General features: G+C 37.5%; 2 protein-coding genes across 2 annotated transcripts; both read left to right on the forward strand.

Moving 5' to 3' along the window:
- Nucleotides 4,871–5,965, forward strand: LOC104748825. Its single transcript, XM_010470410.1, has 2 exons — nt 4,871–5,591; nt 5,724–5,965. Exons 1-2 carry the CDS (start codon nt 4,871–4,873, stop codon nt 5,963–5,965), a joined length of 963 nt encoding a protein of 320 aa, XP_010468712.1.
- On the forward strand, nt 13,531–16,669 carry LOC104747606 (aspartyl protease family protein 1). Its single transcript, XM_010469268.2, has 10 exons — nt 13,531–14,099; nt 14,239–14,374; nt 14,789–15,024; nt 15,147–15,371; nt 15,484–15,619; nt 15,697–15,773; nt 15,855–15,954; nt 16,035–16,092; nt 16,174–16,245; nt 16,331–16,669. Exons 1-10 carry the CDS (start codon nt 13,792–13,794, stop codon nt 16,525–16,527), a joined length of 1,545 nt encoding a protein of 514 aa, XP_010467570.1. The 5' UTR covers nt 13,531–13,791; the 3' UTR covers nt 16,528–16,669.

Genomic DNA, 16,873 nt, shown 5'->3' on the forward strand with positions numbered 1-16,873 from the left:
GGGGGGGGGGGGGGGTTGCGGCTCCTCGTCGGGTTTATCTTTAATTTTTGCGTTTGAATAATTAAGGGGGACTTGGTCTCCCCTTCCTTACCAAAAAAAATTATGTTATGACTATTTGTATTGTGTAGTTTCCTTTCTATTGGTTAACTTTTTAAAAATAAATGTTAAATAATATGTTTATATAAAAAGAAAAAAAACATTTATGCTTCTTAGTTTAACTTAGTACTTATAGGTAGAAAATTTTATGAATGGGACAGAGGGAGTATTTTCTATTATTAGAGAAGATACATTAATAGTTCTCTCTATTACAAAGGATGGTTGAAAATGGTTCTTTACCTGTTACAGAGAACCATTTTCTCAAAGGATGGTTGAAAATGGTTCTTTACACATACGGTTTCACAAGGAGGTTGGAAGCATAGTAATAGTTCTCTCTATTACAAAGGATGGTTGCAACATAGGTTACACATGTAAAAAAGACGAACCTCATTCAACTAAACGACTTAACAATTGTTGACATAGGCGGAAAAGGGGCAAAAATCCAAACCCCTAAGACCATTATTACTCTCAAGATTTCTCTTTGGATTGGGCCCCAAAATTGTAATTAAAAATGTATATCCAGTTCCATTAGCCTGAGTATCGATTCTTTGGCTAGCAATTGAAGCAACACAAGAGTAACGATACATGGCACACATGTATTGGATGATACAGAAATAGAAAAGCTAATTTTCTTTTTTCTTCCCATTTTTTTTCTTTGTTTCGAGAGTCTCTCTTTTTCTTCTCTCTCGACAGAGAAGGCGACTCGACTCCATCGACGGCGATTATGATGGAAATCGGAAAAATCTGTCGATTCACCTCGAATCCTTCGATTTTTCCGGCTAAAACAGGAATACTTTAGTTGAGGAAGGCGAAGGACACTACAATCGGCTTAACCCATAAGATTTGATGCTTCAGTTGTGATGACGAGCAACCTCCTTCTGCGACAACGACGGCGGCGGTTTCTTCTGATGGCGTTAAACGGACGGCAAGATCCACTGGGAGACGAATAAGGAGAGAAGGTTATGTCTTCTCATCTCTTACTTATTGCATGTTGTTAATGTTGGGGTTTAAGATTAAAGTCGATTTGATTAGATATTCAATTGGTTTTGATATTTGTTTGGAGAGATTACAGGTTTCGGCTAAAATCGATTGTTTGTATGATAAGATGACAGTTGTTCCTTGTGTTTTAGATTGTATAGGGATGAACCGTCTTTGTGTTTTAGATTGTAGAGGTAACTATGTACCAAGTGGTGAAGGAGATGGTCGAAAAAATGGGTTACGAAGTAAGTGTTGTGGTCCTTCTCTCCTCTCTTTTTCTATTATTTTCCTTGTAGAGATACAAATTCTTATATGAGGATGTTCCAACTATTTTTCTGCAGGTTAGGCTTGTTAGAGTTACTACAAGAGTTCACGAGACATATTTTGCAGAGTAATACCTTTCAAAGGTTTGCAATTTTGGCATAGAAGTACATCCTTCTAAATGTCTTCTTTTGAAATTCAAAATCCGAAATGATTACTAAGGCTGCTCTGAATGATGGGATTGCAGGTTGGTGGTAATAATTCGGAGTGTGTTAGCTTCGATCTTCGTCCTTCAGATGCAATTAACATAGCTGTTAGATGCAAGGTATAATTAATTTGTTATATTACTTTAAGTCCATAACCATGTTTTCAGAAACAATCACACAAGAGTTCTCTTCATGAGATCATATTAGCTGAATATTAACTGTTGAAAAATGGTGTCAATACTCACTCTTTTTAGGTACCTATTCAAGTTAACAAGTATCTAGCTTATAGTGATGGAATGAGAGTCATTGATTCGGGAAAGCTATTAAAGCAAACACCTGCCTCAGATGGTTTATTATTCACTGAACTAGACAGGTAATCCTTTGAAATGTGAAATTAGTCATTTAAGATCCTTTCTTTTGCTGATAAGTTTACAAACTTAGGAACAATGTTATCATTGGGTTAGGACAAATGGCCAGCCTTGTTTTGATACAAAAGAGTTTGACTTATTGAGGAACATGATGCAAGCTGTTGATGAAGAACGGTATGATGAAGCCGGTAAGCTTTGCTCTCACCCTTCCCATATACATTAACCGTGAAGCTTATATTCCCGTTATAAAGCAGTGTTGCGCTCTGTTTGGTGAAAATGTCCATGTTTTTCATTGAGAAAATAATCTTGTGTGAAAGTTTCTTATGTTTTTTTTTTTTCAAGAAATCAAAGATATTTTGCCATTTATTTTGCAGCTGAGTGGAGAGACAAGCTTGGCCAGTATTTTTACCTCTTACTTGAAAAGGTATGCTCCTTTTATGTCACTGTATTTTTGTTCTTAGGTTAGGCTTGAAAAAGTATGCTCCTTTTATGTCACTGTATTTTATGTTCATGTGTTTTTTCTAACAATTGTTTGAAAATTTTCATAAACCATAACTTGTTCCTTTTATATCACATTTCAATTTTAATTAACCGTATGAAAATTTTCAGAAACCGTTTGTTTGTTTTTTTATCAAAAGCTAGAGATATTTGATTTGAATCTTAATAAAAAAAATAGTTTACTGTTTTATTCCCAAAATGATTGAAATTGAAATTAGTCTTGACTTTAAACACACCTTTCATGTGCTTTTGAACCAAAAGATTTCCTGATGAAGTTTTCAGTTGTCTATTCAAATTAAAGAGATATATGAAAACTATATCTCTTTTGTACTAACCACTCATTAACTTTAAACAAACCTTCACCTCAATATAAACCTTGAATGTTAACTATAAACAAACACTAACCTAATCCATTACCATTTTCTCTACAACACAATCAATGGATTCTCCAAACCCTTTTGGTAGTGACTCGCAAAATTTCATGGATCTTTCGAATTCTCAAAAAAATTCCAACGCTTCTGCTAATTCCGCACAAACCTCTCACCCTGTCCAATTTAGCTCTCCTTTCTCTACTCAGCCTACTCAATTTAACCCTCCTTTCTCTACTCATCCTACTCAATTTAACCCTCCTTTCTCTACTCAGCCTACTCAATTTAACCCTCCTTTCTCTTCTCAGTCTATCCAATTTAGTCCTCCTTTCTCTTCTCAGTCTATCCACACTAGTCAAGTATTCTCTTCTCAACCAGTTAATCTTAGCACCCAATCAGATTCTCAATACTGTATAGAGGTTACGGAAGACGACCATGAAGAAGACGGAGGCAGAGGAAGTAGGACGAGGTGGAGTGTAGCTGAGGATATCAATCTCATAAGCGCTTGGTTAAACACAAGCAAATATCCTATAGTGAGTAACGAGAAGCGGAAAGGTAGCTTCTGGAAGAGGATTGCACGCTACCACAAATCAAATGGTGGAGCATCCGTTTCAAACTGTCGAGGGGCTAGTCAATGTAAGGCCAGGTGGAACAAAATAAATCATCAAGTTAACAAGTTTGTTGGATGTTACACACAAGCTAGTACTAGAAGTTAGAGTGGAGAATCAGAAGAGGATGTGATCACTATGGCGCATGAGATTTATAAGAACGACATGAAAAAGCCATTTATTTTAGAGCATTGCTGGAGGGAACTAAAGCATTATCAGAAATGGATGACTGAGGAATGTAGTTACAAGAGGACGAAGCTTGCTTCAGACGGAACATACTCATCAAGTTCAACCAATGATGGAGCTGATGTGAGGCCTCCGGGGGTTAAAGCTGCTAAGAAAAAAGGGAAGAAACCGGAAGTTATTATTGATGTGGAGGATGGTTCGTTAAAAAGGTTAGATCGGATCATAGCAATGAAGGATCAAAAACAAGCAGCTAAAGAGAGACATGCCAAAATGAGATTGCTAGACTGCCTGATTAACAAGGGTGAACTAACACCCACTGAAGTTATACTTAGGGACAAGCTCGTTGACCAAATGTGTACACACATATAGGTTTAACTCTTGTTGTGTTGTGTATAATTTTTGAAAATTAAACTTGTTGTGTTTTAGACTTGTGAAACTTGTTGATTAGATTCGCTTGTTGTGTTACTAATTGTTGTGTTGATGTTTTCTATTGTTTCAGGTTTCGGGTCATCATATGTAGCTGTGTTGGTGTCACGTGAAGGGAAACAAGTTTGATGTGAAGTGAATGGAAGATGTTTGAATGTTATCACGGGTTGAATGTGTTGATGTTTTTACCCGTGAATGTCTTTGTTTGTAATGTGTGTCGGCTTTTCACTTTTGTTTTTGTTGTATATCTTTTGCCCTTTGTAAGGGTTGTATATCTTTTGCCCTTTGTAAGGGTTGTATGTCTTTTGCAAGGACATTCATGCTTCTCCAACCCGTGAATGTTGTATTTGGTTGTGTGTCTTTTGTAAGTCTATATATTGGACAAGTTTATCACAACTGCATTTGCTTCTCATCTGTTTCTTCTCTTCTGATTCTTCTCATCTATTTTCTCTTATTTTCACATGTTTTGTTACAAAATAACATCTTCATTACAAATTTTGTGTTACAAAGTTTAGATACTTTTCACAAACCCATTTCCATTACAAAATAAAACTTAGTACAAAAATGTCTTCAAAATAACATCTTCTTTTTCTTTTTTTACATCTCAACCGATTCTTCAAATCATCTCAACAAAAAACCATTTCCAATACAAAATAAACTAAAAAATGTCTAATTGGAGTTCTGATCAAGAAATTGAAGAAATGGTAGAGGAGGAGGTTGATAGTATAGTGGAGGAGATCCAATACAACTACACTCACCCAGATGTACCACCAGCTCCAATAATCCGAAGAGTGCACATTGAGAAAGACCACGAAGAAGGCCACACTCGATTGTGAAATGATTATTTTAGTGATAATCCGACTTACACTAACGCTATGTTCCGTCGTCGCTTTAGAATGAACAAACCATTGTTCCTTTGTATTGTTACCGCTATTGAGAATGGAGTCCCATACTTCAGACAAAGGCGAGATGCTACTGGAAGGCTTGGTCTTTCTGCACTTCAAAAATGTACGTCAGCTATTCGTTTGATGGCTTACGGATATTCGGTAGATGTGGTGGATGAATATTTACGACTAGCTGAAACAACCGCCCACAAATGCCTTCTACATTTTGTTGAGGGAGTTATAAATCTGTTTGGCGACGAGTATCTCAGAAGACCTACAGCGGAAGACCTCCAACGATTACTGAATATTGGGGAATATCGCGGTTTCCCCGGAATGATAAGGAACATAGATTGTATGCATTGGATGTGGAAGAATTGTCCCACTGCATGGAAAGGACAATATACACGTGGATCTGGTAAACCGTCAATCGTACTAGAGGTTGTGGCATCACAAGATTTATGGATTTGGCACACATTTTTTGGACCACCGGGTTCGTTAAATGATATCAATGTCTTGGACCGCTCCCCGGTGTTTGATGATATCCTAGAGGGCCGAGCTCCGAGAGTTAGATACTTTGTCAATGGACGGCAATATAAAATGGCGTACTACCTCACAGACGGTATCTATCCCAAATGGGCAACTTTCATCCAATCTATTACACTTCCACGTGGTCGAAAAGCAAAACTCTTTGCTCAATGGCAAGAAGGATGTCGTAAAGATGTAGAGCGTGCATTTAGAGTCTTGCAAGCTCGATTTGCAATCGTGAAGAATCCCGCACTTTTTTGGGATAAAGGAAAAATAGGAAAAATAATGAGAGCATCTATCATCCTGCATAACATGATAGTGGAAGACGAACGACATGACTACAATTTCTACGATCCAATGGAATTCCATCACGGAGAAGGAAGCGGAAGTTCTCATGTCGATTTATCATATTCTACAGATACGCCAACAAATCTACATAATATGATGGGCATTCAAAATGATGTTCATGATACAGAAATGCATGATCTTTTGCAAAAAGACTTGATTGAGCCACTACAAGAAAGCAGGCGGTTAGCGACTACACTACTAGTCGGTTTGTAGTCGTATAAACTGTGTTTACGACCAAATAGCGACTAACTCAAGCAGTCGGAGATCGATAGTCGCTAATTTATGTAGTCGTATTTATAGTCGCCTTTTAGCGACTACTGTACGACCATATAATGTAGTCGTTATATGGTCATTAAGTAGTCGTCTCATAGTTGTTAAAATACGACTATGTTACGACTATAGTGTGATTAATTAGTAACTGAGTGTTTATAGTCGCTATATAGTCACTTACCGTAGTGACTATTTAGAAACTACATTACGACTATTTGGCCACTAATGTTGATTTCAGAATCTGTATGTTACGACTATTTAGCCACTTCATTATTTGAAAGTTTCATATACTAATTTCCCATTATCCTCTTCTTTTCATTCCCATTATCCTCTTCTTTTCATTCTTGTATACCAATTTTAATTGAAAGATTCGAATTAAAAAAGACATAATATCGAAATATTGAAATACACTACATATTCAAGTTACATAAATCAAAAGAGGATGAGATAGAGTTCATAAAAAAGTGGCAATGAGTTCATACAAAAGAGCGAGAGATAGAGTTCTTCCGAGTAGAGTGAGATAGAGTTCATCCAAAAAGAGTTAACACATAGAAGAAACCTATTAAGCAGCGGTTGATGGAGTTGTAGTTGGATCATCTAGGAGAAGAGGTTCTGTGGTTGTCTGTTTCCTTGCAACGAAATTCTCAAACCGCGGATCACATTCCCTCAGAAAATCCTCGACGACTGATAAATGGTCAATCTTGTCCTTCTGGGCAGCAATAACTTTGGATTGCTCAGCTTGAGTAGCAATAAGTTTGGATTGCTCAGCTTCACGCACAGCAGTTTCTGCATCATGCCTCCGCAGTTGAGCAGCTTGTTCTTCTATCATGCGTTGAGCTTCCTTCAACTGTTCTTCGAGAGTCACAAAGGTAGAAGAGCCACATGCTTGCTTATGCTTTCCATTGACAAGGCAGTCCTTGAGGCTTCCAACTCCATAAGGTGTTCCTCTTGTATCTTTCTCAGTGGACTTGAAAATAAGAGAAAAGTTAAGATTAGTGATGACAAATGAAACTACAAGACTATAAATGTGTATTGGTTTTTTTAAAAAGTTACCTCAAGGAAAATTTCTGTATATTCTTCTGTTGTGAGGTCCCGTGGCCGTGATTCTCCATCCGACACAGCAAAAGACTCTGCGTCGAGCTGAGACAACCTCTCTTGAACAGTCTTCTCATAAGTTCCAGCAATCTTCTCTGCCTTCCGATCAACATATGTACCATCAGGCTTTGTATGTGCCTTGATAAAAACCTCACCAAGTCGGACTTCTCTTCCCAATTCCTCAACCTGCAATGTTAGCAAAGAAACAGAGATTAACTAAAAAAAAATAACAGCTATGTAAGAATTGAAAGTGGCAAAAATAACAGCTACTTAACCATTTCGTCTTGAAGCTGTCGATACGACTTTGGCCATGAGAGGTGTACGTGAGGACCTAGGCCGTTACGGTCAGACATACGGGCATCAGAGTAGGTTTTACTCCTTTGTTGTGCTTCTTCAGTGTCCCAGTAATCCTCCATCGTAATCCAGAGAGTGTCACCAATCAGTTTGGTTGAACTCGACTAGTCCTCACACTGCTAACCATGTCTTTGATCCGGTTTTGACAGATTCCTTCAAAGTAAGCTTGAACAGTCCCGGTTATCAAAAGATCCCAAGTGTGGGTTTTCTAGAAAAAAATGAGCTATTGTGAGTGAAAAGAAGACATGTAAAGCTATGTAAAAAGGAGCTATCCTTACCGCGAACTCAAGGAAGTATCTCTCTTGTTTGTCCCGCGGCACACATGTCCAGCTATAGAAGGGACCTTCGAATTTGTTTTGAAGAATTGTAGTAATCTTCCGAACAAGTTTCGATCCTTTGTCACAAGTAAACCTCCATACACATGAACCAATAAAATAAGTAAGATCAACAGAAATTTTAGTACAATACAAGACAAGACCACAATCATGGCTATTCGCACAAGACAAGACCACAACCATTTCTATTCGCACAAGACAAGACCAACAGAAATGAGATCAATACAAGACAAGACAAGACCACAACCATTTCTATTCGCACAAGACAAGACCACAGTCATTGCTATTCGCACAAGACAAGACCACAAGACCACAATCATTGTTATTCGCACAAGACAAGACCAACTTAGAAGCTATTCGCACAAGACAAGACCACAACCATTTCTATTCGCACAAGACAAGACCACAATCATTGTTATTCGCACAAGACAAGACCACAATCATTTCTATTCGCACAAGACAAGACTACAGTCATTTCTATTTGCACAAGACAAGACCACAAGACCACAATCATTGTTATTCGCACAAGACAAGACCAACTTAGAAGCTATTCGCACAAGACAAACCACAATCATTTATATTCGCACAAGACAAGACCACAATAATCGAAGAGGAAAATCATACCATTGGGTGTTCGGTGCGGGTGTGGGAGAGAGGACAGTGGTGAACTTATCCCTGTCTGGAACCACAAGCAATGCATTTAGAGCACGCAACACATCGGACTGTAGTTCGGGCAACACCGGAGAAGATTCTTCTTCAAAGTTGTTCCCTTGAGACGATGGATGCGATGGATGCGACTGACTTCTCGCCTGAGGTTGAGAGGGTCGAACTGGAGAAGGCGGAGAGACTTCCCGACTTCTGGCCTGACTTCTCACCTGACTTCTCGCCTGACTTCTCGCCTGAGTTTGAGAGGGTTGAACTGGAGAAGGCGGAGAGACATCCCGACTTCTCCCCTGAGTCCGTGGATTGAAGTGGACTTCTTCTGAAGGAGTCCGGTGTAGCTCGGGTGGAGGTGGATGTGTAGATGAGTTCTGAAAAAGTTGTTGCGGCGGAGGATAGTTCCGGATATGGGCTGGAGACTGTCGTTGCAAACCGCCGACTTGGGCTTCAGGCGTCTGCAGAGGAGGAGGATCTTGTCCCGCCGGCGTGAAGTTGTACCGACTGGGCAGAGTATTAGGCCGTCGATTTGGTGTTGCCCCCGTCGCTCTCTGAGTAACGTTAGGACCAACCTTCCTCTTCTTCCCTCGATTTGGCATCTTCTTGGTAATGGAGACTGATAGATTCGAAGAGACTGAGAGTTGTGTTGTGAGATTAGGGTTTGAGAGAGAGAGGCGATAGAGTTTCGAAGAGACTGAGAGTTGTGTTGTGAGTTGTGTCGTGAGATTAGGTTTTTTAGGCTAGTTAGTGGGTTAATGGGTTTAGGTTAGTTAGTGGGTTAATGGGTTTTTAGGAATTACAAGGCCTAATTAGATACTTAGGTATGGGCCTTAAACATTTAAATGATTAAGATAGAAATTATAATTAAGATAGAAATTATAATAATAAAATTAATTTATTATTTTCTAAGAATTATAATTGCAAATTTAAATTATTTTAGTACTTATTAATCCTTAATGAATATTGAAACAAAAAAAAATAAGGAAAAGATTCTATATATAATTTCTATCTTAATTATAATAATAATTAAAAGAATTTATAATTATAATTTTTAGAAAAATAATAAATTAATTTTAATATTATAATTTCTATCTTAATTATAATAATAAATCTTCACATAAATTATTTTAGTACTTATTAATCCTTAATGAATATTGAAACAAAAAAAAGAAATAAGGAAAAGATTCTATATATAACCTATATAGATGCTTTAAATAGAGCATATTCATAAGTCCAAATCCTATGCAAATATTGTTTGTGAATAAAAGTAAGAAAATGATAGGTTTCTTAAAACATATGTTTGTTTTCTTCTTCTACTTTCCCGAGAGACATCTATTGTTCTTGCAAACACTACATGAACATAAAAACTTACCGCCATTATTCTGAACTGTATCTTGGCTACTTCCAAACGAGAATTGGTCCAACCCCACTAATTCAAATTCTAATGAAAAATTTCCCGCCATTACATATATATATATATATAAATTGTGTTTTTTTTAAGAACTATATATATTTTTTTTTTGGAGAAAATAAAAGTTTTTATAAAGCCAAATTTTTTTTTTTGATCTACATTTTTTTTTGGGGAAGGAAAGACAATTGTGTTGGAATGAAGATGACAAATGGGTGCAATTTCTTTTTAAGGACTACACCTCTGCCACTAATAGGCGACTACTCAATATCAGTTGACCCCCACAGAAAAAACACGTTTTTTAACTGTCTTTTATGACTATTTGGCGACTAAGGGTGACTATTTAATGACTCGTCGAATGAGTCGTAGAATAGTCGCTAAAATTGACGACTATAGTACGACTATCTACTGTAGTCGGTAAAGTAGTGACTGACTGGCGACTAAATTACTGTAGTCACAACATAGTCGCAAAGTGGTCACTATCTGGTCGTTATTTTTGGCGACTACAAATGTATCGTTACTTGTAGTCGCTAATCGACTGTTTTCTTGTAGTGAGCATATCTGGCAAAAATTTGGTGCAACCACACAATAAAACTTATTCCAAATTCTGTTTAATATGTTTAATATTTTGAATTTTATAAAATATGTTTACTATTCCGAATTTTGTAAAATATGTTTTATATTCTAAAGTTTGTAAAATATTGTTTTCTATTTTATGTAATATAAAAAATTTAAATAATTGTTTTATCATTTTAGATAATTAAAGTTTGATAATTAATAAACACAAATTAAAAAATAATTATTTAAATGCTTGAGTAACCTTCTTTGGGGTTCTCTAGTAATGAGATGATTTTGCTTAAGTTCTCTTAGGGTTGCTTTGATTAATTTTAATATTAATTATATAATTAATTAATGTGAGAGTAAATATAGTGGGTTACTCCACTAATGATGCTCTAACCACCTGCTTAACACACAATATTTTACACAATGACACGCACATAGCTAACAGTAGGAATCACAAGCTACAGAGGTTGATCCGTTGAGGAAATCAAGACCAATAGCGATACCTAAAAACAACTTGCCTGGTCAGAGTTAGGCACTTTTTTTTGGTCTTTTTTTTTGGAACTGGATGTAAAATTTATTCAATCCAAAAAAGCAGCAGTTTTTACATCAAGTACATATTAAGATTGAGGAGTAGAGGAGAGTATTTAGCTTCTTGTAGAGATCACCACACTTCAAAAAGCATTTGTCTAACTTGTTAGCTCGTATAAATGATAGCCAGTTTCGAACGTATTTATCTATGTGTTTGATAAGGTGATGGAGGGAGAGAGGAATGTATCAATAATGTCTCCTTGAATTCCTTTCTTTCCATATTCTGTCTACTGCGCCATTTGCAGGACATACCGAAGAGCAGAAAGAAGTTGTGGTGCTAATGAGGTTCGTTAGTTTGGTAATGCGATTAATTTTTTTTGTTTTTTTTGGACAAACGTATAGTTTCATTCATTCAAATTCAACCAGTACAAGAGTTAGGGATTAAAATCCCATAGTTTAGAAGATTACAGAGAATGGCTTTCCCCAAAGCCGTACAGAAAAGAACATAAAAACCTAAGTATTGATCCATGAGAGCTTTGAAGCAAGTACTTAGAAGTGGCTTGGGACAAGTGAGATCATGGTTGCTTGAGAGATCATTCTCGAGGGACCCGCAGGACGATAAGATAGTCGTAGTCTGAAGACTTTTTGACTTTAGATGGAGAATCGGGGTCAAGTGCCTCATCGTCGTGAGGTGCAAGTATGCCTTGACAGAGATTCGATAGGTAGGAGATAGGATGGTGGTGATGCTGGTACTGAAGGTTGGTTGCCTAGCTCCGTCATATAAGAATCTTGGTGTAACGGGCGAGTGACCAAAGGGCTGCAATCCAAAAAACTTATACCAAACAAAGGAAATGGTGGTTTGTGTTGCATCTAGACTCAGGATTCGACAATAATAAGTACCAGACGAAACATACCAGGTGAACCCTCTCTGCCATGGAAATGGTGATCAAGAGTATCACATAAGGTTAGTAAACGGTAAGACACTGACAAATAACAGATGGACCTGATTTTTGGACAAGAGGATTGTTGCAAGGTAATGGGGTTAGAAACATTCACCAATGAAGCTAAAACCAGGTGCAGAAGATAAATGGAAAGCAGTAACCTAACAGGTGGATCCTCTCTGCCATGGAAATGGTGATCAAGGATTCCACACAAGTTTTGTTGTCGGCTATACACTGGCAAAAGGACGGCAGACCTGAGCTTCAGAATCGAGAAGGGTTGCTGGCAGTTACTAGGGTGTTGTTGATAGCTGGAAACGCTAGTTAGCATAGAAAAGCAAGTGATTCGGTTCTTTCAGTTATCGAGCAATGTCACTGATTGAGCTAAGACCAAGGATCTAACATACACTTTGTTTCTACCAAACCATCTAGGTAAGTGGATTCTCAGATGCAGTCTTCGTACATCAAGTTCAACCAGAGACACTAGGTAAAGTTTAACAGATAACATAAGGGTAGGTGGAGGAAACCTGGGAATTTGGAAGTTGGGCGAGACCGTTTGAGATACTAACAAGCCGAGTTCAGATGCAGGGCCCTTCTGCAGAGAGAGTGGGAGTTGATTCGTGCAGCGGCTAACCGGAGAGAGTGAAAGATTCTGCATCTCTGGTGGTAGTATACATGTGTCTATCAAGCTCAGAGGGTGACAAAAAGGTGAGACGGGAGTCCAATAGCGGAGATAGCTTGCATTCCTGGATGATTTCTCGCCAAACATCGACTCTGGTGCCGTTGGTGGAGAGGATTCTTCAGGGGCGAAGAGGAAGTGGGAAGCACAAAGACAAGGGAACCGTCGATGGTAAGGCTGGGCGAGAATAGTTGAAAGTGGGGTTAGCCGGACTCCGCATCCAATTATAGGGAAACAAGATCAAACCTTCGTCTGGATCTAGGGTAAAAGTTTGACAGGGAATCAAAAAGGGAAAATAAAAGGGGAAAAAAGAGTGAACAGAGTAACTAAAGAAGTAGAAAAAGTAAAAGAGCATCGGAGAGGTTGAGAGACCTCAATGCCGGCGAGCCGAAGCCCTACCAGCGTCGGAGAAGTAAGGTAGTAGCGGTTGCTCGATAGTCGCGTCAGGAAGAGAAATATTAGAGCGAACACAAATTAAGTAGTTTTACGCGATTAATTTTCTTAACGATCCAAATGTATAGGCAAACCATGTAAACCAACTAAACTAATTAATTCACCAATTTCAGTTAGATCTAACAATTACCTATAAAATAACAACAAATTATATAACTAACCTTACAACAAAAAAAAAACATTTAGGAAAAGTCGGTCCAACTACATATAACTAATAAAACCAATCTTTAACATAATTGAATGACGTGTTGACAAATCAATTCAATTGCGTAACCATAATAATAATATTAATTTGATTGTGGTTTACAAATTTACACAACGACGTTGAAAATTCTACAGAGATAGACTTCTACTTTGACTTTTGCTTTATTTGAGAGTCTTTTGATAATGAAAATTACCTGCCACCTTTTATAATTTCTTACTATAATTAAACAAAATAATACTAATAAGAATAAGTTTTTATATTTAATTACTTTTTTCAGGAAAATAAATTGACTTCAAAGTTGTTCATCATCATCATCATCATCATCATCATCATCATCATACAAAGGAGAAACCTTTGGAGCTTCTCCTACTTAACACGATTCTTCTTCCCTAATTTTCTCGGTCTCTATTTACCTTTTGATTCTTTCTCGTTCTTTAGCTAGACTGGGTTTTCAGTATTACTCGGAAATTTCGTTTTTTTTTTCTTCATTTTTTGGAAGTTTCCGAGATCTCGGCGGAGTACTTTTTTTTTTTAATTTGACGACGAGCCAGACATGGTTTGGTACTCAAGCTGTAGAATTATGTATCTGGGTCTTTTTATTTTGATAGCTTCGAGCTGGGTTTTGGATAGATGCGAAGGAATTGGTGAATTTGGGTTTGAGTTTCATCACCGTTTCTCGGATCAGGTTGTTGGTGTTTTGCCTGGAGATGGTTTGCCTAATAGAGACTCTTCCAAGTATTACAGAGTGATGGCTCATCGTGATCGGTTAATCAGAGGTCGTAGGCTTGCTTCTTCTGTTGATCAATCACTTGTTACTTTCTCTGACGGCAACGAAACTGTTCGTGTTGATGCCCTTGGATTGTAAGGTTTTCTTTAATTTCATTCATTTGTCAAAAAAAAGGGTTTATTTTTTTATGGAGAGAGACTTGTGAATTGTTTATGAGAGGCTTAAAGGTTTTGGTTGATGATGTTTATGTTTGGTGTTTTTTTTTGTAAACAGTTTGCATTACGCTAATGTATCGGTTGGGACGCCGGCTGATTGGTTTCTGGTTGCCTTAGATACTGGAAGTGACTTGTTTTGGTTGCCCTGTGACTGCACCAATTGTGTGCGTGAATTGAAAGCGCCTGGTGGCTCGGTAATGTTTATTTTTCTTTTGCTTATAGAGGTATACATGTTTCATTTGAGTATGTTGCTATGCTAGCTTGTGTATCTTGAGGATTTGGTCTAGATTGTGAAGAAACTATAGGATTGGTTTTAAGTTAGGGTTTTGTTGTGGGATACAGATCGATTGTAGGATAGAAATGTGACTTTGGGCAGGTCTTTTGTTGACTAAGTCTTTAACACTAAAATACTGTGAGACTGACACTAGAGACATCTATATGTTCAGTGCTCAGTTGCTCCCATGTGGACTAGAAAAATTTAGTGAATGAGATATGTCTATGCTTAGTTTTTGTTTTATTGACATTCGACCTGTCATCTCTTTAGACATTTTTATTTATTTCTGCAAGTTGTTCGATTCCTTAGGGAAGATTTAATTTTCTTGTTGCAGAGTTTGGACCTTAATATTTATAGCCCTAATGTATCATCGACAAGTTCAGAAGTTCCTTGTAATAGCTCGTTATGTACAAGAGGTGATCGATGTGCTTCCCCTCAAAGTAATTGCCCTTACCAGATCCGGTATCTTTCTAATGGTACCTCGTCCACTGGAGTCTTGGTGGAGGATGTACTTCACTTAGTTTCAAATGACAAAAGTTCTAAAACTATTCCTGCCCGAGTTACTTTGGGGTAACTAATTTCTTCTATACAGACTTTTGAGTATATGATATTATATCATAGAATTTTTCTATTATGTTGGCAAGCCTAAATCTTTCTGTTTTCATCTTAACAATCTTTCTGTGCTGGAACAGATGTGGTCAAGTTCAGACCGGTGTATTCCATGATGGTGCAGCTCCAAATGGTCTTTTCGGTCTTGGCTTAGAAGACGTATCGGTTCCTAGCGTACTAGCAAAGGAGGGAATTGTGGCAAACTCATTCTCAATGTGTTTTGGGAATGATGGAGCTGGTAGGATCAGTTTTGGAGATAAAGGTAGCGTAGACCAACGGGAAACGCCATTGAACATAAGACAACCACAGTAAGCAAGCCGTTGAATCATATCTTCTCTATGTTTAACCGACCTTGTCCATCTCCTTGAATATACTTCTAGTTGTTTCTTCTAACTACCATATTCTTTTATTGTCAACCAGTCCTACTTACAATATCACCGTCACGAAAATAAGCGTTGGGGGAAATACAGGCGATCTTGAATTTGATGCTGTTTTCGACTCTGGAACCTCGTTCACTTATCTGACTGATGCAGCTTACACCCTTATTTCAGAAAGCGTAAGTTTTCATCTTACATATTGTATTATGATCTTGGTTTGGTATTACATGGCTTTATAACCAATATGATTGTGCAGTTTAATTCTCTAGCTCTGGACAAACGATATCAAACAACTGATCCAGAGTTACCTTTTGAGTACTGTTATGCATTAAGGTTGCCTCTGTACTCTGGTCACCATCACTCTTATTATCTCTGAAACCTTACTAACTAACTTCTGGATCTATCTATGTGCAGCCCAAACAAAGACAGCTTCCAGTATCCAGCTGTGAATCTTACAATGAAAGGCGGGAGCTCATATCCCGTTTATCACCCTTTAGTAGTAATCCCCATGAAGGTTAGTTAGGCCTCTGTTATTACAGCGCGCCTCTGTTCTGTCTCTGCCATTACTTAAGCTTCTCCTTGTGATGATTTCAGGACACAGATGTGTATTGTTTAGCCATCATGAAGATAGAAGACATTAGCATCATCGGACGTAAGTATCAATTTGGAAACTCAACCAAAAACTTAGAAATGCAAGATTTTTATCGGATTTCTTCGTTTTTACAATTTGCAGAGAACTTCATGACTGGCTATCGTGTTGTCTTTGATCGTGAGAAACTGATTCTGGGGTGGAAAGAATCTGATTGTGAGTTCCTTATCAACTTTTATTCCCTGTAGAGCCTAAGATCCTAAACTTCTTTCTAACCTGACTTCATTTTTCATGGCTAAAGGTTACACCGGTGAGACCTCGGCGCGGACGCTTCCATCGAACCGTTCCTCCTCCTCGGCTAGACCACCAACTTCTTCATTTGACCCGGAGGCGACAAACATACCATCTCAAAGACCAAGCACGTCGACTTCTTCTACCGCTTATTCTCTCTCTATCTCACTTTCATTATTCTTCTTCTCAATTTTGGCCATCCTTTAATTATTTTTACACGTATATAAATTTAGACATCTACTATACACGAATATGTATTCTTTAGAAGATAATGAATCACCAAAAAAATCTTACACTACAGCTGTAATTTTTTCTTTTCTATGTTGTATATTTGTCTAATTTACTTCAATATGTTGAAAAAGAACAGAGGACAAATCTCATTGAGACAAAAACTAGAGACTCAGGTTAAGACAGAGAACTAAGAGAAACAACAAAACCATGTTCTTGAGACCAAACAAAATGATTAAAGATGTACAAAGCTCGTTAAACTTTCTCTACGCATTTGATTTATAATTTCCTAAAAAAATTTCATTTTTATAAATTTTTTTAAATT

Source organism: Camelina sativa, chromosome 15 (assembly GCF_000633955.1).
Source record: "Camelina sativa cultivar DH55 chromosome 15, Cs, whole genome shotgun sequence".
Lineage (NCBI taxonomy): Eukaryota > Viridiplantae > Streptophyta > Magnoliopsida > Brassicales > Brassicaceae > Camelina > Camelina sativa.

Excerpts from the sequence above, each read along its gene's own strand:
- LOC104748825 (XM_010470410.1), top strand. The coding sequence starts at position 4,871 with ATGTTCCGTCGTCGCTTTAGAATGAACAAACCATTGTTCCTTTGTATT. Across the intron at positions 5,592-5,723 it reads TCAATGGCAAGAAGGATGTC|TGGAAGACGAACGACATGAC; the intron begins GTAAAGATGTAG and ends ATAACATGATAG.
- LOC104747606 (XM_010469268.2), top strand. The coding sequence starts at position 13,792 with ATGGTTTGGTACTCAAGCTGTAGAATTATGTATCTGGGTCTTTTTATT. Across the intron at positions 15,372-15,483 it reads TTGAACATAAGACAACCACA|TCCTACTTACAATATCACCG; the intron begins GTAAGCAAGCCG and ends ATTGTCAACCAG. Across the intron at positions 15,955-16,034 it reads TAGTAGTAATCCCCATGAAG|GACACAGATGTGTATTGTTT; the intron begins GTTAGTTAGGCC and ends TGATGATTTCAG.